Source organism: Pseudopipra pipra, chromosome Z (genome assembly GCF_036250125.1).
Source record: "Pseudopipra pipra isolate bDixPip1 chromosome Z, bDixPip1.hap1, whole genome shotgun sequence".
Lineage (NCBI taxonomy): Eukaryota > Metazoa > Chordata > Aves > Passeriformes > Pipridae > Pseudopipra > Pseudopipra pipra.
Genome location: NC_087581.1, coordinates 2,522,553 through 2,543,945, shown reverse-complemented (window position 1 = coordinate 2,543,945; position 21,393 = coordinate 2,522,553). Strand labels below are relative to the sequence as shown.

The 21,393-nt window shown below is 42.3% G+C and overlaps 1 protein-coding gene across 3 annotated transcripts in view; it reads right to left on the bottom strand.

The window, feature by feature from the left end:
• The window catches only part of ST8SIA5 (ST8 alpha-N-acetyl-neuraminide alpha-2,8-sialyltransferase 5), a 68,884-nt gene that overhangs the window by 12,773 nt on the left and 34,718 nt on the right, over window positions 1–21,393 (bottom strand). For 2 of the 3 annotated variants that reach the window (XM_064642367.1, XM_064642368.1), the window contains exons 3-6: window positions 18,141–18,248; window positions 6,541–6,633; window positions 4,257–4,343; window positions 923–1,067 (exon numbers count right to left, since the gene is read on the bottom strand). In XM_064642367.1, the coding sequence (XP_064498437.1) occupies window positions 923–1,067; window positions 4,257–4,343; window positions 6,541–6,633; window positions 18,141–18,248 (433 nt within the window). The remainder of the gene's footprint in view (window positions 1–922; window positions 1,068–4,256; window positions 4,344–6,540; window positions 6,634–18,140; window positions 18,249–21,393) is intronic. The other variant, XM_064642369.1, reaches the window with a different exon arrangement.

Genomic DNA, 21,393 nt, shown 5'->3' with positions numbered 1-21,393 from the left:
CAGGCAGGGTTTTGAGGATAATACTCCTGGACTTAGATGTGCCTGTTTTTTGCATGTCTGCAGATGCCAAAGTGCTTTCCTGGATCCAAGCCTTTCCTCTGCTTCAGCCCCAGTCCCCCATGTGCACATTTAGGTAACGGCACTACCCTACCTCTTAGCTCAGAAGGCAACTGGATTAAAAGTGGTTAAACCCTGAAGGGCAAGTTCAATGGCACAAATCTAAGTACTTAACCTGAACGTTTGTCTGATTTCATTTATCCCCTCCAAATACCCCACTGTAAATTGATGAGGTGTGCCCATGATAAATCAGCAGCCACATAAGCCCATTCCTGTGCATCAGTCATTATGTGCAGTGGGAATTGCCCTCTGCTTGTAACCTTGAATGGCCCTGAGGTCAAGGATTACTTGCTAAAAATGTTTTGGCTAATCCCTTTACATTTTATAATTTATAATTTATTATTTGTATTTTTAAACAATATATTTAAAAATTGTGCAGCCTGTTCATGGATAATCTGCAGATGAAAATAGGTTTAAAAATAGTCAATCTTTTTGAATATGAATTATAAAATAATCATGCCAAAAAGAAATATGGGTCTACCCCAAATGGTGGATTTATTATACATGAAAATTGTACTCTGAAAAGTTCTGACCAGTGAGTGTCTCTTTATTCAGCTTTCTTAAGTCACTTCATTAGCTACTTTGCTCCTAGGTCAGAAACACTCTGCAGGAAATTGTATATATTGCAGATGACCACTAAAAAAATAGGATGGTTGGCTAAAATATCGTATGAGAAAGAAACATTTTCAAAGTATAAGCAATGAATTTTGTAGAAATGTCAGTCAACTGCTAAATGCTTGGCTACAGGAATAGTGTCTAGTGCAGCAAGTATAGTGAAGCTGATTCTGCAAATGGGCAGAGGCACCTTTGGAAACATTTTGAAGATTTCTTGGTTGATATGGAAGATTCCACTAGTGTCCACTTCATATTTCAGTTTAGTTCCCAGGGGAGTGTTTTTCTGGGTGGTGAACAGAAAGGCAGGGGCATTGCAACACCTCGACAGAGTAGACCTGTGAAATGAAAAAGAGAGAAATAAGATTAAGGAGCTGAAGGCATGATAGAGGATTTGCAATTGCTGTTACTCCTAAAAAGGGATTTTTCAGCAAAAAGAAACATTTTAGCTGTAGGAGGGGTAAGATGGTGCTTTGCTGGATTTTCCTTCAGCAAATTTTGGATTTGGTGAAATTTTCCTTGATTGAGAAAATTATGGGGGGAAAAAAAAGAGAATAAATGAGACGTGCATCTGTCTTTCCTAGGCTGTGGGAAATACATGTGGAAATTCTGCCCTGCTCCAGTACCTAAAGCTGAGCTTCTGCCCCCAGTATCCTGGGGACACCACCTTAAAAAATTAGGCCTTTCTGCTTTAGAGATCTTCCACACTTTGCAAATTATATTCTCATCACTGGGCAGGAAATGCAGGGGCTAAAGAGTTCATCTGGGGATGTGGATGTTTGGCAGGGCAGGTACTTAAACACAGAAATACCTAAAGGCACTGCCCCACTTACCAGACTACTGTGGGGCACAGCAAACTTTGAGTGGTAAAAAAAAAGCTTTTAAAGGTCTTAGTTTTGCCTTTGGTCCAGCATATGTGCACCAGGAAGATGATGTGGCTCTGACAGGTGGGTGGGTGCCAGGCAAATTGGTCATGGCCATGACTCCAAAATCTCAGACAAATGGCCAAACTTTTCTGTGTCTCTGGGACAAAATCACAGGTATTCTGATGCAAACAAGAACCGCATGAAATCCCAAAAATGGGAATTATGACATGAGAGAAAAAACATTCAGCTCTGAGCCCTTTACCACGTTTCTTATGAAACTTAAATAGGAAAAGCAGCTTTCCAAATAGGGTTCCATTTCTTAGCTCCCGTCTTTCCCTGAATGCTTTTTTTCTATTACTGGTGGAACTGAAAGCCCTGACTTCAGGTCCCTCTTATTCCAGAGACAGTTTATTTCCCAGTCAATGCATTTTGCGCTTTTGATGAAAAATACATGTCATGGCAAATGCACAAACATGAAGACAAAGCCAAATGGCTCTCAAATAACCTAGATTAAATACCTTGCCTCTAGGGTGTGTGGCCTCATTGTGAGCTGAAAAAATAACCCAGTCTTCTTTACGGGCTCTGTTACAAGCACCAGAAAGCAAATACAGAATTATGCAAACATTTCAGTGATGTCCAATTACTATTATGTACTTGACTCATGTGGAATGACACAATATGATGATCAGATCAAGGCAGCAAATGAGACTGTATAAGTCAGTGAATAATCTCTAACAGCAAAATTACTAAATAATTACAAGCAAGTATTGAAATTAAGTTATGATATTTGGGATGTGAAAAAGACTCTTTATTGGTTCTGCATTAAGGAATGGAAAGAGATGTTGTTCCATGATGACCAATTGGTTTTCCAGAGTCACATTCCTTAATGCAAATGTCTGATGTCTGATGGAGGAAGAGACTCAATGAAATTGCTTTCCCTACTCTTCAGATATAAACACTAGCGTGATTTTTGTGCTTCCTCCCTCCCTGCTGCTTCAGTAGCTACCATTTAACTTCTGTTGGATTCTTCCCATCTCACCAGATGGTCCAGAACTGGCAAAGTTCAAAATCCCACAGCTCAGAGCTGTTATACCTTTCAGCCTCCTACCAGCCAACCTCCAAACTCAGAGACTTTGGTCTGGATTTGAGAGGCTGCAGTTCCCACACACACTCACACACCCAAGTCTCTGTCTCATTGCACAGAAATGAAATAGACTTTGAACACTTTTTTTGTTTTGTTCTGTTCTCATGACTACCATGATTGGTGTTCCTGGAACCAGCTCACAAGGGCTGGGTTACATCTAGGTGCCAGTGGGGGTTTCTGACGCGGCGATACATCAATCTCTCCTCTTTTTCTCTTCTCAAAATCGATTCTCTCTTTTCTCTCAGTGCACAGGGAGGAGAGGAGTTCTTTGTTTAACATGCTGGTGTTGGTGGCCTCAGACAGACTGATGCTCCTCCTGTCCTGATGGTCTTTGTATAGTCCCTTGCCATTGCTCCCACCACTGCACTGGTCCCATACCTCTTCACACCTCAGCGTGCTCCTTGCACTCTGGGAACAATCATTACTGCTCTTACTCCAAGCTGTCTGTAAGATAATGAGCTGTAATCTTGAGTGGCTCCTCTCTTCAAAACAGGCTCTGATAATTGCCCACACCAAGTAATTTCCAGGAAAAAAATATAGTAAAATATCTGTAAAAAATTTATGGGCGCAGATCACATTGGAAAACCTCCTGTGTGCCTGGGACTAACAATGTTATTTTTAAAGATGTCAGTGACTAACTCAGCACATGCATTCTCACATTCTCTCATTAACTCCTGACAGCTATTTCCTGGAATCATGCAAAATAATTTGGGATAGAGCTGGTGGCTTTATTCTAAACAACAGCTCTGAATTGTACCAGTGGCTTACAGACTTAACCAGTCTCTGCAATACTTACTCTGAAATAACGTGTTTTGTCTAAACCTACACAAGTATGGCACTTGAATATATCAATATACAGCATTCAAAAATTGTTTTGGCTCCTTTCTACTATTTCCCTCACAAGACCAGTTTCAAAAGCTGTATCTTGAGAGGATCATGGGGGGACCTTCAGCAAAGACAAACTCACAGGAAGGAAGACAGAGTTCTTCAGAAACAAACTGAGAGGTCTTGGGAAACAGAAAAAATTATGTAGGTAGCCTGTGAATAATAGCTGAGAAGCCAATTAAAAAAACAAAAGGAAGTCATAAACAAGGTCTGACAATACCTGAAACACCACAGAAGAAGTCCAATTTTAATATTTTGTCGGCCAAATTTGCAGTATCAATAATTCTAGCCTTCCAGATCACCACAGAGTTAGGTTGATGTATTAGGTGCAGCCATTAAGGCTTGTCTCCATCCTCACTTCTACCTGAATCATACCTGTAAGTCTTTCCCCTACCAAATTCCTTGCCTTTCCTTGAAGACTCTTCCACATGACAGAAAAGCATATTTTATCGTGCTGTTGACATTTCTAAAGTAGGAAAAAAGTCCATATTTATTCAAAAGGACGGTACCCCAAGAGCTAGTGTTATAATAGTTACTCTTGTTATCCATATGAAGGTTTGATCTCTCTACAGGAAGCTAAACTCAAACTGAAGTATGTTTTACTCAGTCTCACTAATGTGAACCATTCTTACTTGAATAAGTTGGCTTCTGTGACATTCATCTCCCATTTGCACATCTGTAGGTTCTTCCATCTGTCGAACAATTCAGTTTGTTTCACCCTAAAAGATAAAATGAAAAGAAAAATAAAAATTCAGTTTATTAGAAGGGCTTCTTTTCCTAAAACAGCTGCAGGCAGGGTACCATGCTGTTGGCTTTTGACCAGTCAGCCTAGCTGGTACAAAATGTGTCATTTTTATTTGTTTTTCTGCTCAGACATAGCCACTCTTAGCCACATGTACACATGTTTGGGAGTGATTTCTGTTCCCTGATTTGCTTTCTCAATTTCTCCAGGATAAAAAAAAACGCAAAATTGACCAAGAAGCACCTACTCTACCAAAATCTGCTGGGAAGCCAGTGAGGGTCTGGCAACTGGGTTTGGATGGGGGAAGGGGAAATTGCATCTCTCAGAAGGGCCCAGGAGGGGGTATTGGGAAAGAGGATACATTAGGCCAACTATGCCTGAGTTTCAGAGAGTTTAACTTAATCCATGAGATCCTACAGGATGGCACTGTAGGTAAACTTATTTTCTGAACTGCAAGAGCACAAACGTGGGGATAAGCATCTGTGATGGTAAGAGGACATGAAAAGCTCTTTACATAAGGAACTCTCCCTCTTCTTCTCTTAATCAATGTACCTGCAGTCACGTTAGAAAATGAGACTCCTATTTCTACTAGGCTGATACAAGATAGCATATTTTTTGGTGATATCGCCAATTCCAGCCACTCCTGCCTTTAAGCTCATATATAGCCTTCTGTATTTGGACAACAGAGATAAAGAAGGCCTTGCAAATATCTAGGGGGAGGGAGCAACTGCATAATTTTGCTAAGAAATTTGGAAGTCCGTGATTTCTTCTAGATTGGTAAGTCTTAATTAGTTCTCTTCAGGCTTGAGGGCTTTGAATATTTGAATAAAGCAAAGAGTTTTAAGATAATTATATATTTAGAGTGAGTAGAACTTAGGATTTCCCAGGCTGTGGAAGTTACAGGAAGGAATTAGGTCATATTGTACTTTCTGTAGCCCACCAGAGCACATTAACTTGGAAATCTTCCATTACCATAAGGTCTGACTCTGGGAATGTAGCACATTAGAAGCAAGAACATCAGTAGAGCCCAGCATAGTAAGAGAGCTTAGTGTCAAATGGCATCTACTGCAGAAGTAAGGATAAATCCATCTGAGCAGGAGCCCACCACCTTCCCTGGGCCGTTGGATAAGATGAAGAAAAATGAGCAATTCCCTGTGCCCTCTGATCAGCGTGCAAAAAAAAAAAAAAAAAAAGGCAATTCAAAACTCCCCATCTTCAGCAGAGGTGTGACATTCTCACCCCTTCCATTTATTTTTAAGCACTGCAAGTCAGCAAGCAGTGCGAAGTGTGTTACTCGTGTATCCTTCATCCAGCACCAAACATGGAAGGCAAGGACATAACCTACATTTTTCTGTGCACAAAGTCAGTGAGGGAGACATGTCCAAAATCATGCAGACCTGGAGCAACAAACTGTATTTTCTGAAGCCTTGACTGCAGAATGTTGTGTCCAATAAGTTCCATTGGCAAACTCACTTCCCTCCACCCCCCCCCCTCAGTTCCATTGCTATGGCTTCACAGACACATCTCATTCAACTAATTTGTTTCCTGATCTACTTACAGGACCACAAAGCACAAATTATTGGGTTTTTGCTGTTGCTCGAGTAACGTTTTCCTTTTTACTGAGGTTTATGCAGTTGTGAAACTCTCTGCAGCTTGAGGAGGTCAAAAATACAAATGGTCTCGGAAAATATCTAAGTAAATTAATAGAGAAGTCTGTTGTCCACTCTGATTACTGAAGTCTGGACTCCATCTGCCACTCCACAAGTCCCCATGCCAATATTTATTATCAGGAAGAGCTGATCTTTTTGCTTCCTTTCTTAGTCTTCACTGCTGGCCACTGTCAGTGATAGACCCTTGAGCTAGAGGGACACTTGCTGTGAGTCAGTCTGGCTGTTCTTACTCTTCAATTACTGGAAATATGGTATTATAAACACTGTATTTGACTCCAAACAATAACACTGAGTCTGACCAAAATGTCTCAATGTGTGGGAAAAGCCCCCATTTTTTTCAAATGGACCTCAGGTCAAATCCAAATGCTGCTTGCACATGTAAGAGAATCTCAGGAATCCCTGCTGAGATCCCTGTTGCATCTTTCGATAACGTCATTATAAGTTATCATTTTTCATATCCTGCCTGAAAAGTAACCTTTTTAGCAAGCTTTGGTTCATACTTACATTGACAAAACCTTCACCTCAATGATATCCTGCCGTAATTCCAGGCATTTGGTAGAGTTGTATTCCAGAGGCCCTTCATAAAACTCAAAATACCTGAAGAAGAACAAGGAAAGATACCATAAATAAGGCTTAGACTGGAATTCTTGTCTTGCACATCAACAAAACTTTGCTGAATATTGTCATTTATGATTTTTACCTAGCTTGAGACTACACTGCCTGGCTCATGGACAGGTTATTCCTTCACAGGAGACCACACATGTCATTGCTGACTGTAGAACAGTCACCCATGTCCAGTTTGTCCATCCCTAAAGGAGTTCATCCGTCCTGTGGTTCCTGTGATCACCAAAAAGGACCAGCTACCTTTTCCAGCAGTCAGCACTTGGCAGCTGGAACTGATCACTTATGGAACACTGTTTCCATCTTTTGGGTGCCCGAATGTGCTAAGAGATGAAAAAAACAGTACCATAAGTGTTGTTCTTGGGTGGAAAGCAAAGTGCTAATGGTGTATCCTGTCTATGGAGACTATTCCATGGCAATTGAGCCTTTCATTAGGATTTAGTCTTTTGCTGCATTTGGAGGGAAAGGAGCCAGGGATTTTCTTCTAAAAAAAAAATTTTGAGAAGGAAAGGATTTGAATGCTCAGACACAGTACAAACAACAGTGTTATTCTTAATTAAAATATAAGCATAAATCTTTACTTTTTTGGTTAATTTTTCTGCCTTAGACATTGGACTGGAGTGAAGGGGAAACAAAACACAATGTTTAGGGGCAAGAGAAAGCTCAGGCTGTCCAGGGAATTCAATGAGTCTGTATTGAAAGAGCAGACAAGATTTAGGATTTAAACCAAGCTCTGTATCAGTTTCACCACTTATCATTAGACATCTGGATTAAAACCTAATTCCTAAAACCTGCACATTCCCATGCAGCAGTTAAGGGGACAACTAAGAAACAAGAGAAGATGACCAGGAGAAAAAGGTATTATGAACAAGGCTAGAGCAAGTTCTTTTGATGGATCCTTGAAAATCTTGGAATTTGTGAGTCCCTAACTATCCCAAACTATCTTTTGAATTTTCAATAGGAAATAAAAACACAATGTTCTTGGGAGAGTGTTATTTAAGCCACAACTGGAAATGCAGTGTCATTGTAAAATAACATCAAAATTAGTGTTTCACCCAAACATATGTGCTCAGTTCTGCATCCTTGAGTAGGAAAGCTTTGTTAGTTTCCTCAGTAGTTCACCTTTACAGTTAGTATTAGAATTTTCAGGGATCCAAAATTGATCTGTTCTGGAGAAGTGCTAAGCACTCACATCTCCATGGGGAACTGTAAAAAGAGAGACTGTCCAGGCATCTCCAGCAGGGCCTCCAAAGGTCAGAGGCATCTAAAATCAAGCAGCTTCTGAATTTTGCTTTTTAAGTTGATCCAGAAATCAATGTGATACAGCAAGAAAAAAAGAAAACCCACAGAAAGGAGAAAGGGACTATAGTGTGTGACTGGAATAAGTCCAAGAGCCTCCCAGAGCAATCTACTGGTAACTGGGAACATTTCTATCCTGTCAAATGCTGCTTTAGGAAGTGTCTCCTTCACCTCTCCCTGAGGTTTCCACTACCTCAGCTTTGCTAAATCCCCAACCAACCAATTCTGTGATCCAGTGAGGGGCAAAAACCTTGAAAATAAAAAGGGAAAGCCCATATTTAAAAGGAGGAGAAAAATGAATTCCTAATAAAGAAGTAAACTGATTACTGTCAGGAAAAAAAAAAAACAAACAACCCACAATAGCTCATCAATCTTTAAAAAATGTGGCTCCTTGAAAATGTGTTTTCCTAGTCTTCAAGGCAAAAAAAAAAAAAATTATGAGTTTTTTAGAGGAAATTACGTATTTAAAGTGTTCCATAATCCATGACAACTCTGTGAAAAGACTTCCTCAGCCTCCCTAAGGGAGATCTAACATGAATCTTCACCTGGGCTCTCACCAAAAGGCTTGGGCTCTCCTTCCAGCTCAATCATTCACCTGGGCATGGAGCATTTACTACGGAGCAGCTGAAATCCACTGCACTGGCACAGCTCCTGCAGTGTTTGTCTTGTTGAGATGGAGCTGAGAAACTTTTGCGTTTTGAAAGCTGCTTCAACTGAATTTGGATTGAGAGCTCACCTGCCTGCCCCAGGCCAAAGCCCTGTGTGCATGTACTCCAGGTAACTTTCCCAAACTAAACCAAAGTCTCTCTCTAGACAGCATCACAGGACTTGGTACTCATCACAGAGTTTGCCAGGGCTTAAGGAGTCCCCTTTGGCTGTCAGTACAGGCAATCTTTTCATCCTTCTGAAATGCTCTTTTTTTTTTTTTTTTTTTACTGTCTTTTGCGTTATCAATTCTTTAGTTTGGTTCTTTGAGTCAGACAAGGCTGGGACCCTAAATGTGGGTGTTCTACACAATAGCTAGAGGCAGGATACACCCCCACACAACACTCAGCACGTTACACACCACTGCTGCTTCTTAAGATGTAGGGGGGATAGCAACGTCTATCAGTCTCACCCTTGCCTGTCACCTAACACTGGATTTCAGTACCTTGCATGTGCCTCAGGACAGATAAGAACAGCAAAAATCTAGATTAGCATGTATTTTTATCTCTCCTGTGCACTTCTGGCTCTGCTGCTAAGTTGGAGAACGGCAGCTCAGATGTCAAGCAGCACATGCTGCCACGTGGGAGCACCACAGCAGGGGAAAGCTGGCTTCAGCCTGTGGCACTGGAGTCAAAGACGTCGTTTTATGAAATGGAGATGGAATTTCCTGTGTCCCAGCCATTCCCTTTGATCGTTGCCTGTTTACGCGATCCACAAACCGAAAATAGAAATGGGAAAGGATGTGCTACCGAAGTGGTGGAAGGTTAAGGAGGAAAGGACTGGGTAAAAAATAAACTACTTCTGGATCTGAAGGGAAATCAATCCATGAGGCAGCACTGCATTTGTAGTAGAGGTATTCCATCAGCCCACAGCTTCGGAGAGCACAGGACTGTCCTGCAAGTCTCTAACTCTCACCACAGCTCCAGATTCCCCAGCAGAGCCACTGGGAGTATTGAATTCACCCTTTGGCACCTCGTGGAAGTGCAGAGGGAGGACATGTGGAAGAAGCTGGATGACACACTGCAGATGGGACACCTCCCTCCTGAGGAAAAGGCAGGGGACACTGACAGCCTTGTCATTCTGCGCTGAAAGGGGAGAAGATACTGCTGGCCACGGGGTGAGCTCGACTGAAACTAACCCAGTGTGCCCAAGCCACTGAAAAATCATCATCTGGGCTGTCCTTCATAAGCCCTGAACCACACTGAAGCAGGCAGCCAGTCACTGAAGCCTCCTTAGTCTTAGTGCTGCTGATGCTGCAGCAGTGAGGTTGCAATCATTAATTGAGGACAAAAACATCATTGAGGATTTTTCAAGGCAGTATCTGGTCAATAAACTAAGAAAAAAAAAAAATAAGATTCCTCTCCTCCCAGGAGTGTTCATGTTATTCATTTGCTTCACAGCAATTCCCCTGCTGCTACAGACACGGAGGCAAATTAGCAGAGGCAGTTCCCTGGAGCACCAGCCAACCTCTTCCCACAGAAGTGCTTCATGTTGTTCTTCCCTGGAATACAGCTTTTGCACAACACCAGGCTCTAACACAAGGAACATGGGTTCCCTCAACCCCCAGAGATGCCCTTTAAACCCAACTCCTCCTCTTGCCAGGGTCTGGTCCTGCTGGGAGTGTTTGGAGACCAGGCCCCCGTGCTTTCCCACAGGAAGCATCACTCTCACCCACTCCCTGGGCTCTGAGAGCTCCTTCTGCCTATTAACTCCCACTCTAAAACATGTAGTTCCCTGTGAAGGAAGATGCATTTGCCTGTCAGAAAGCTTAATTAGCCCAAATGAAAACCGTCCTCCCCATCATCCTCCTCGGTCTGATCTCCAGCTAAGAAGCAACGGTGTAGTTCAGTTTATTTTGATTTATGCTCTTGATTAGTGACAAATGACAAACCTGACTACACTACTTACTCCTTTTGCTACAGGAAAGGTCTATGTTTCAGCTTTACACAAATGACAGTCAAGTTTTATGATCCATAAAACAGAGCTGATGTCACCACCAGAATGTCCTCTCTCTTCACTGGCTTCACTTCCCCTGCTGAAATATAAATAACTTTTATCCCTCAAAGGTCACAAGTCTGCAGGAAAACCAATGCAAGAATTCATGGTTCTTTGCAGTAGAGAGCCCAACTACAAATGAATCACACCAAACAGCACAGTTGGAGTGTCCTTTCTCAGGGCACTATTGTGTAGTGGACACCACACACCACTCACTGCTCTGTGTGCACTCACCTCAATTGTATCTTTCAAATCTACAACACTTTTCCAGGATCAAATCCTGGAAACACCACACAACACGAACACCACAGAAGCTGCAAGTGCTCAGAGGGGATGGGTGTTTTATGGCTCTCAGAACTGAGTGCCTGGAAATGAGATGCTATTCACTCTGTAATTTTCCATTTTTGACTGAGACTTTCTTCTTTTCTAACCTTCATGTCCCCCATTGCAACCTCACTTCCAGCTGAGTAGCCTGCTGAGCTCGCTGGTGAGAAACACATTTGATTTCTCAGCACACCAGCTAACTCTTAGGTCTTTGATCATCTGCAGTTGGGCTGCAGCTGCTTTGATCAGAAGTAAGCTTTTCTTGATCACACTACATGAATAGAAAAGCCCAAGACTTCAATCCTGCCTTCAAGTGACGCTTGGGTTGAGACACTGATTAGTCTGATATGTTGAACAAAGGTTTTAAAATATAATTGAGTGTAATGGTCAGGCATCTTTTAAACAAGATTTAACATCTTTTCCCCCACAGAAGCTGCCTTCCCATTCATTTTTCTCGTTCCTGCAGTGCCACTTCTTGACATTGTTTGCTGTGAGGCTGCAGAGCATTGCAGGAAGGATTCCACCTACCCTGCAGGAAAAACAAAGATCTTTCCAAAAATATACATTATCCAGTGACTAAGAAATGAGAATAAATGAACCAAGCCCTGCAGGCTTCCACTAAATACTTATTAAGAGTGCTGTCCAATTATCAGTGCCTGCTCTCATCAGTATGGGCAGATCCACAGCCAACCTCGAGTCTAGATTCACCTCCCCTATTCAGGAACCTTGCAAGTGGGCCAGAGCACATCCCCCAAAGCACATGGGGACTCATATCTGGCAAGGTCAGCATGGGAACTTCAGGCTCCCCACATGGAGCATATCATGGCTATAGAGGCTCTGGAAAACTCACCCAGAGTAGAAAACAGTAGGTGCTGACTTCACCAGAGGCCGCTGTGAGTGAATGACCAAATCCCTCTGGCCTTTGCTTCTGTTAATATTTCTATGTGGCAACATCAGAAACTACAAGATTTGGTCAAAAGGTTTAAGGGCTTGACATCAATGCAGTGATTTTTCTCCCTCAGAGAGTGCTTCCTATCACTTCACATGGCCTGTTCTCCCAAGATTACTTTGAGAAGGCATGATCCCCATTTGGCAGGTAAAGAAGCTGATGTAGATGTTGATTGACAGGATAGTCCATGGCAGATGGGAACAGAGAACTGGGACTCTCTTTTTGTAGACCCTACCTAAACCATAATTACCACCAAGAAGAGGAACAGTCTGATGGAAATCATAATGACCTTTCCTACCACACCTTGCAAAAGAAAATGCCTGTGGATGTACCAATGTTAAACGAGATCCCTCTGCTCTGAGAATTGGCAAGTGAAGCAGAACTAATTAAAACTTCACTAAGGCTGTGGCATAAAAAAATCACATTGCTGCTTGTGTTGTTTCTGCTGTTTGAGAGCCTGAGTTGACTTGCCTGCAGCAGGATGGTGCTTGAAAAACTGAGCTGAGAAAGAAGAAGCTGTGGGCTCAGTGGAGGAGACTGGAAGAGCAGTGGGTTTCTCTTATGCAGGTTGATGAAAACATTTGACTGTCTCGTCCTCAGAGACAACAAATATCAAAAGAGATGTTTCACATTCCTCCTGGCTACCACCTGCTGATGACAATGTCACTGGCAATAACTGGTTTAAATCCTTTACCATCTTCATCTCTAGTGCTAGTAGATGCATTAGATGTCTAACTGATCATGAACCTTCAGTATGTGTATGTAGGTAGGAACAAAATATGTCACTATAAACTGCGTCGGGTAAAAAAATTAAAATGTAAGCAAGAGGAAATGGCCATACACCTTCCTATACATTGTGTGGTAATAGCTCTTCTGAACTACTGCATCCAGTTCTGACATTTCATCTTCGAGGGTTCAAGATGCTGGCAAGAGTTACAAAAGGACCTGTGGAAATTATATGGATTCTAAAAAATTATGAGAGGCGTATGACGCCTGATCTAAACATATGGTGACTGAGTAAGGAGATACTGCACCAGGAAGCAATTACTAGTGGCAGGAAAGTTTTCAATACAGTATAGCAAGGAAGCCTGGAAGCTAAAGATAGAAATGGCATCTTTAGTTCAGGTTTTCTTTCTAGAAGAACCAGAGTAATTAAAATTCAGGAGCTGGAATTCCTGTACAGGGACTCACTCTTCCCTGGGGATTCATATAGCTGAGGTTAAAAGCTATTGATTCATGAACCTCCTGATCATCCACTTAGGATATTTTGAAATATCCTTAACAAGGTCATAAGTTTTTCTGGGTTTTGATAATGGTAACAGAAATGTCTATCCACCAAGGCAAGAGCGGTTTACCAAGATACCCTGCCTATTTTCCAAATTAAAAGATTTTTACTTTCAGAAAACCAAAAGTGCTCCCACTGACCAGCCCTAAATTCCTAAGTTTGATCTGCACAGAGGAGGAGTGGCTTTAACGTTTCTGTCCTTTAAAGCAATCCACTGGTGGCTCATTGAACCTCCTACATCATCTTAAAAAAAGTGCATCCATCCACCCAACTGTCGTGCCTCAGAGGTGCTCCTTTTGTGCATTCATTATTTAACCTGGTCCCCTGACTTCATAAACATTTTACACACCTATGCAGCTAGGATGATAGCTGTCATACCCCGTGGAGGTGTTTTTCATCACAGCCACGGAAGGTCCTGGCAAACTGGCACTGGCTGCTCTCTGCCACTCTGACTATGATCTCCTGTCTTCATGTCTCCACACACAGATCACCTGGGATTGCTTGGCTATGCTGCCCAGTGCCACATCAGAAGTGTGAACTGACCAAACATCCACTCCTGGCAATGCCACGTTGTTCCCTTCCAATCTGTCCACTCATTTGAGACACAAGCCTCTCTACAGTTTCAGCCTAACACACCACCCAGTACAGCTCCACTGCAACAGCCGGGGGTGTAACAGCAGGAGCTCCAGCAAAACAAGCCCTAAATGGCACAGCAAAGACCAGGCTGCCTCTGCTTATCACCTGAGATAAGCCCACCTTGCAGTCCATGCTTTGGAGTCAACACCACTACCCCCTGTGCTTCCTGGGTCCTCTCTCACACAGACTGCCACCCCTCTTCATTCAGAGGTTTCCCCACTGTGCAATGAGTGAATGATGTACTGCAGAGAACATTGAACTGTAGTTTTAGGGACACTTTGGTGCTTCTTCTCTTTCACCGTATCAAAACAACGCTGTCTGGTGACAAGCAGCAGTGGAGTGTGCTGCAGGGAGCCCTATTTTACCAATGTCATTTCAAAACCCTCCAATTTTTAATAAACTGCTGTGTGGCTGTTTTAATCAAGCCCATTCCCATCACTCTGACTGAAATAAGCTGCTGATGCTGTTATCCATATGAGCACCTAGAAGGCATAACAAAACTCATGACAACATTTATACATCAATAACATCTCAAAAGCCACATTTTGGCTTATTGTTGCAAGCAACTGCTTCTTTTTTTTTTTTTCTTATGGCTCTTCAGATTTTAATATCTTTTTATGAGAAACTCAGCAGTGTGACTTAAGGAACATCCTCAGCTGAGGATGAGTCAAAGGCTCAAGCCCTTACATTCATTCTTGTTATATGTGTATTTGATGAATCCAGTTGATTTTACTTTCTATTTTGGGGATAAAGCCTCAGATTTGTCATACTAGAGAACTGACAGGCCCAAAAGTATAAAGATCACATCTCCTCTCACCCATCAAAGCTTTCTGTGGTCTCACCACTGGAATCCTACATTAAATCTTATCTTCAGCTCCAATAGACTGAAGAGAACAACATAAACCAACCAATACGACAGATAAATCATCGTATCATTAAGGCAGCTTCTTAGCAATGAAAAATCCTTTAGGCATGACAACTCACAATCCCAGAAAATTGCAAAACATTTTATAAGGAGAACAGAGGAATCAGGGCTCTAGGAAGTGGTTGTATATATCACTTCTCATAAACTTCTCATCATCAGATAGAACCCTTTACCTGATTCTCCACGAGGATGCTGCAAGATTTATAACACTTAGCACAAAATAAAATGCAAAAGATAGAAATATGAGTAATGGCTGATACATAATCAAAAATAAGCTGGTATTCAACAACTGGTTGACATTGCATCTGAGTGGGTGTTTCAAAGTGCTGCAGCCCATCTAGTCCTCCTTCATTTGAAATCCCTGTGGCTTTGGGGAGTTCCTGAGTGTTTCACTTTTACTTCACTTTTACCTCTTGCAAGAATTCACAATTTTTTGCCACCTAGAAGACTCAGCAATCAGGGTGGCGAGGCCCTGGCACAGGTTGCCCAGAGAAGCTGTGGTTGCCCCATCCCTGGAAGTGTCCAAGGCCAGGTTGGACGGGGCTTGGAGCAACCTGGGATAGTGGGAGGTGTCCCTGCCCATGGCAGGGGGTGGAACGAGATGAGCTTTAGGGTCCTTTCCAACCCAAACCATTCTGTGATTCTATCCTAGTTAAGGAGTGAATCAATTTCTACTGAAATCAGCTTCTACTGAAATCGGATAACATACTAATCTTCATTTCTGTCTTTCTTGATCATTTTCATGTAACATTTAATCTTCACTGTTCACTGGTTTTGATATGGCCACTATTCTCATGAAGTCTGGCTGTCTTTCAATTCTAATGCACTTATTCTTTCAGTGTGCCTTTGCTTTGGAAGTCCTTCATTTTCATCTAACAAATCACTCCTACAGAATGAGTTGTCAGTGTCTCTACATCCTGTATTAAGTTATGTAATTAAAAGATAAAGAGTAGTTCTAGAATATGTATGGGTTGATACCACTATGCATGAATAAACATGTGTCTATATATGTACATATAAAAGATATGAACTGATGGAAAGCATATTAATATATATTTCAGTCAATAACTTTAACCACCAAACCTTTGACAAGGAGGTGTTAGCACACAGTAACCTGCAGAGCCATGCAGTGAAAGGTATTTACTGTGCTTATGCTGACATGTAATTAATTTTGTGCACTTCAGACATCTCTCTGGAGTCCTGTAAATATACACAAGTAAAATCAGTTCAGTAAAATGTAGTCTGCAAGTTTTCCATTCAGTGGAAAGAATTATTCATCAGAGTAAGGCTTGTTTTCAATTTATATCAACAGCCTGAAGTTGGGTGTCAGATTAAGACTCTCAGGAGATGTCTAGTGACAACACAGTAAGCAAGGTGATCAAAGATAAATAGTAAACAACTTTTGACATGCAGGAGTCACCACACAGTCTTATCTCCACATTTATGAGGTACGTTTTTATTTTCCTGTATTCTCAGCTTTCATACAGTAGACAAAAGCATAAATAACATCTATAACATCTATGTATGAAAATATGTTGCATCCAGAGTTACCCCTAACTCAACACCCCCAACTTTCAGCTCCACTGTCATTAACACTGAATCACGGAATGTTCTGAGTTGGAAAGTCCAACTGCACAGGACACCTCAAGAATCCCACCCTGTCCCTGAGAGTGTTGGCCAAACACTCCTCGAGCTCTGGCAGCCCTGAGGCCGTGACCACTGCCCTGGGGAGCCTGTTCCAGTGATGACAGAGACGTGTGTTGTATCACATGACACAGAATGTGACATATGCATTTTTACTGATATTATAAACTTTTATTGATGTGATAACCTTTTAAGTTTATATCTAGCTTCTGCAGTGTCGAGCCTGCAGTTAGAGTTTTTCGTGTAAGAACCACTTGCATCCCCAACCTCTTTGTCCTTGAAGAGGCTGAAGAGACTGAGAATAGTCCTGTGGTTCAGAACCTCACAAGGATGTATTTTGCATTCAAGGGTTTTGGTTCCCTCTCCTGCAGTCAGTGGTGGTTCAATTGCCTCCGTCAAAGGTGTCTTGAGTGGGAAATCTATATTAATTTATTTTCTCATGCCTTTAAGAAGATATGTGTCTTTGTGTCACATTTAGTTCTTTTATATGCCAAGTGCCTAAATTGAAGACTTCGTATATACAGACTATGTGTGCATACACTAAAAGTGTAAAAAAAATAGAAGATAAATACATACATACATACATGAACCTTTTTTTCCCCTTGCTCTGAGTGAAAAACTTCAGCCTAATTTGGTTCTTTTTATAAGGAGTCTTAACTAAATAAATTAGCAGAGCAGCAGACAACACTTGTACAGGATCACATTACAGCAAGAGCCTTAACAAGAACTGCAGCATTGCTGCAGTTCAGTGACAGGATGATTTTTGGCAGGTTAGATTCCGTAACGTCTGCTTGCCTTTGAAATGCCATCAGCTCCACAGGTCTGGTTGTGTACGGTTACAAAATGATAATATTTTGAATAAATAAGCAATTTACTCAGAGTTTTATTTATACATGATATTAAAGGTAAGGTCCTTTGAATTACTGGGGTTTTTTTTTCTTTATCTTACAGTCTTTCTAAGATTTCCCTGCTACTTATTGAAATTGATACTACATGTGACAGGATTTCTAACCTCTACAACTGACCATGTTCCAGGTAGATAGCCCAAATACTCACCCTACACCTGTGCCTGAGTTTATGCAGATGGCCTGTGATAGCTGTGGAGCTCTTTAGGCACAACTGCTGCCAGTTTCCTGACTATGCACATGACCCTTCAGACACCTGATCCCACGTCAAATTGCTAAGTACAAAAAGTGTAACAGCACATCAGTGCTTCTCATGTTTTCAAATGGTGTAAATAGAGGAAATACTCCAGCCTTATCTTGACAGAACACTTTTACTCTGCTAGGCCCCAGAAAGAATGCAAGTTAAACTATGTTTTCTTAGAATACATGTTCTATTATGAAAACCAATTCTCCAGTGTGCTCTGTGTGCATCAGTACTGACACACTGTGATATTCTCCGTCCATTTTGGGACGTTCTCCCACTGCCACATCTTGACACACAGCACTGGGAGGGGAATAGAGATAGGAGAGACCAGGACACAGAAGTCACTCTCCTGCATGAATGCTTATGGTATATTCCAAAATGTCCCTTAGGCCTTAAAGGGGGAAAACAGCACAGCAGCACTTGGGCACCCCTGAAATCTTCTGTGCTATGAGCAGCAGTGCCAAACAGCCAAAGCACACTGCAAATCCCATTTTTCATACAGCCTGTGCTCACATTTATGGCTCATACAAGGAGAGAAATATCTCTGTAGTCATTCCCTCGGGTGTTGGTACCTGGTGCCTGTGTCACTGCCACTCTTCACTGCTCCGTCATCCGTGAAATTAAAGGTGCCGGTCCAATTTGCCAATTCCTCTCCATTCTGCCAGCTAAACTGCAGCCCTCTAGCAAGAAAACGAGGCAGTTGATATTTGATATAATTCATTAGGTCAAGTCTATCAGCATGAGTTCTCATGTCCTATTTCTTAACATAGAAATGTGACTATGACAAATTCACCAAAACCAATGAAAAGACACCAAGAAGCACATGATATCACTTTACTAGTGGTAACAATTAATTTTCACTTCCCATAGACACTAAAAGTCCTTGGCTGAAAAGAAAATCAGGCTCCCCATCCAAATTTGAAGGCTCACTATTCATCTGTGCTCAGAAACAGGATACATATGTGTGGAGTGGAGCAAGGTAGAAATTTCATGCCAAAAGACACAAGGGCAAAGAGCTGGAGATGTGGAAAACTGCTGCTCCAAATTTCAATTTTACATCTACAGTAGTTGTTAAATGTGATGGACACTGGGTCCTTCCTCTAATTTGTTGGCCATGCTAGCAAAGGATTTGTCACAATATGTTGCTTCTTTTCCCTGTTTGGACAGAAGACATTTTTTTAAGCCAATGCACAACGTAATCATCAGAACTCCCTGTTTTCCAAACTTCCACAAATTCATTCCAAGCTCCATGATACCTGCAGTCTTCTCGAAACTACACCTACAGTTAGGTAGAAATCTAAAAATGCTAAAGAAATATTGGACAACAGTCAAATCCTTCCCCTAGCTCAGAAGTCAACAAAAACGAACCGTTCAGATTGTTATTTTTAGACTTCTCCATTTTAACCCAATTTCATTATTTCAGAAGCCTGGCAGCAGAGTCATGAACATTTGGTGCTGCCAATACTGAAAGTGAACTTTCAGCTGAATTGTGTGGAGATGGCCAGGGAATAATCTCCCAGCACACTTTGTCCAAAAGAAAGGGCATCCAGGACCCCTGTAGTTTTTCTGGTCAACAGGCTTATTACAAGGACTGGAGAGTCTCTCAGACCACATCCACCCTCTGGTCTAATTGGCAGCAGTATAAGCACAGGAAATCAGGAAGGAACAACATGGGGCGTTAAAATATGCCCATGGGACTCTCATGAGGTTTAACAAGACCAAGTGCTGGTACTGCACCTGGGTTGGGGCAGCTCCTGGGATCAATCCAGGCAGGGGATGAACAGATGGAGCAGCCGTGGGGAGAGGGTCCTGGGGGTGCTGGTGGGGGAGAGGCTGGACATGAACCAGCCCAGAAACCCCCATGCCTTGGGCTGATCTCACAGCGTGGGCAGCAGGGCAGGGGGGAATTGTGCCCCTCTGCCCCCTCAGGTGAGCCCCCCCTGCAGAGCTGCCTCCAGCCCTGGGGAACAGCAGCACAGGGATGTGGAGCTGCTGGAGCAAGCCTAGAGGAGGCCATGGAGATGCTCCGAGGGCTGGAGCCCCTCTGCTCTGGAGCCAGGCTGGGAGAGCTGGGGGGGGTTCACCTGGAGAGGATAAGGCTTCAGGGAGACCTGAGAGCCTCTTCCAGTGACTAAAGGGGCTCCAGGAGAGCTGGAGAGGGACCTGGGACAAGGGATGACTTCCCACTGTCAGAGGGCAGGGTTAGATGGAAGGCTTATTGGGAAGAAATTCTTCCCCATGAGGGTGGTGAGGCCCTGTCCCAGGTTGCCCAGAGAAGCTGTGTCTGCCCCATCCCTGGAAGTGTCCAAGGCCAGGCTGGATGGGGCTTGGAGCATCTGGGTCTAGTGGAAGGTGTCCCTGCCCATGGGAGGGGATTGGAATAAGATGAGCTTCAAGATGATCTTTTAATCCCCTCTCAACTCAAACCAATCTTGGATTCTGGGATTCTATGAATCATATCCAAGTGTGTATACATTATGCTACAATGGCTACAGGGTAATTAAGTGCTCTGGATAATTAGGGAGCCCCGTACCTTGTATGTTGCTCTGGCAGTTTTTAATCAGCTGACACTGCTCAAGGTACAATTTCTGAGTATAATACTGGTGTGAAGAAAACAGGAGAAAATGACTAAAACACCTTCACTCTGAGGCTTGTTGAAATACACACTTGTGATTATCTCCCATGCACCACAGTCTAACACATTTTTTGCCACACTGTAACTGGTATAGAAACATGCATCCTTTGAATATATATCTTTGTATAAGACATCTAAATATATGGCCTTAAAAATATCTTATAATTGCTAAGGGCAGCTCTAAGTGATACATGGGGAGAGAAAACAGAAGTGTGGGAAAACCAAGTTGGAATCATACTTTTTAGTTTGATTTAATTTACATATTTGAGGCTCAGATATTTGCTTGCAAACTGAAATAGAGAGCATTAATTCAGATAATTAGCTGGTGTTTGTGTGTCCTTCAGAGGAAGGACACTGGCTAAAAGTATAGCCAGTATTCAAGCAGATTAAATGAAGAATTAAAACATGCAATAAAGTCCTTCCCTTTTCTATGTCTTTACTCCACATGTAACAGCTGGAAGGAAATCTAAGTAAATGCTCAAAGGTGGAGGGGGGTGAATCTGTCCATAAAGCAAAACAAACAGTAAATTACTCTTGAATGCTCTCCTCTCATCAAGCAGTTTTTTGGGAACAATGTGCACTGCAGCAGAGGCACCAAGTTTGAAGGAGGACATTCACATTTTGGGTAAGATCCAAGAGGAGGTGGGAAGACTAATGCTGAGGAATGGTAGATATGTCTTATGATGACCAGCTTAAAATACTTGGCTTTGAAATGGCAGGAAGGGGGATCTAATTAAGGTACAAAAATATCTACCGAGGGCAAGCAAGGGTCTGGGTATGACACCTCCTGTGGTGAGGGTGAAGTAGAGAGCTGTGAGCTGAGCTTATAGAGCCAGGAGAAATCCAAGTGTGCAGCCCCTAACCAGGCAGATCACACAGGGCTCTTCTTCCAGCAGGTACTCCAGAGATTAACAACACACAGGCTCATAGAGACACAAAACACACCACCAAAGAAATGCTGCATGGCTTCTAGGGCTGTGTGTCTCACTCTGAGTCTGTAAGGCTGAGACCAAGCTGCTGCTCTGCATTTTCTGCAGTGGTGGTACAATAAACCTCCTCCTCATGGTAAGAACAACTTCCATGAACAATGGTTTGTAGTATTGGGACTGAGTAGAAACCAAGGATGAGACATTTAAAAACACTGACCTGAATTAATTCTGTTTCTAACAAGATTACTGAGAACTTTACCA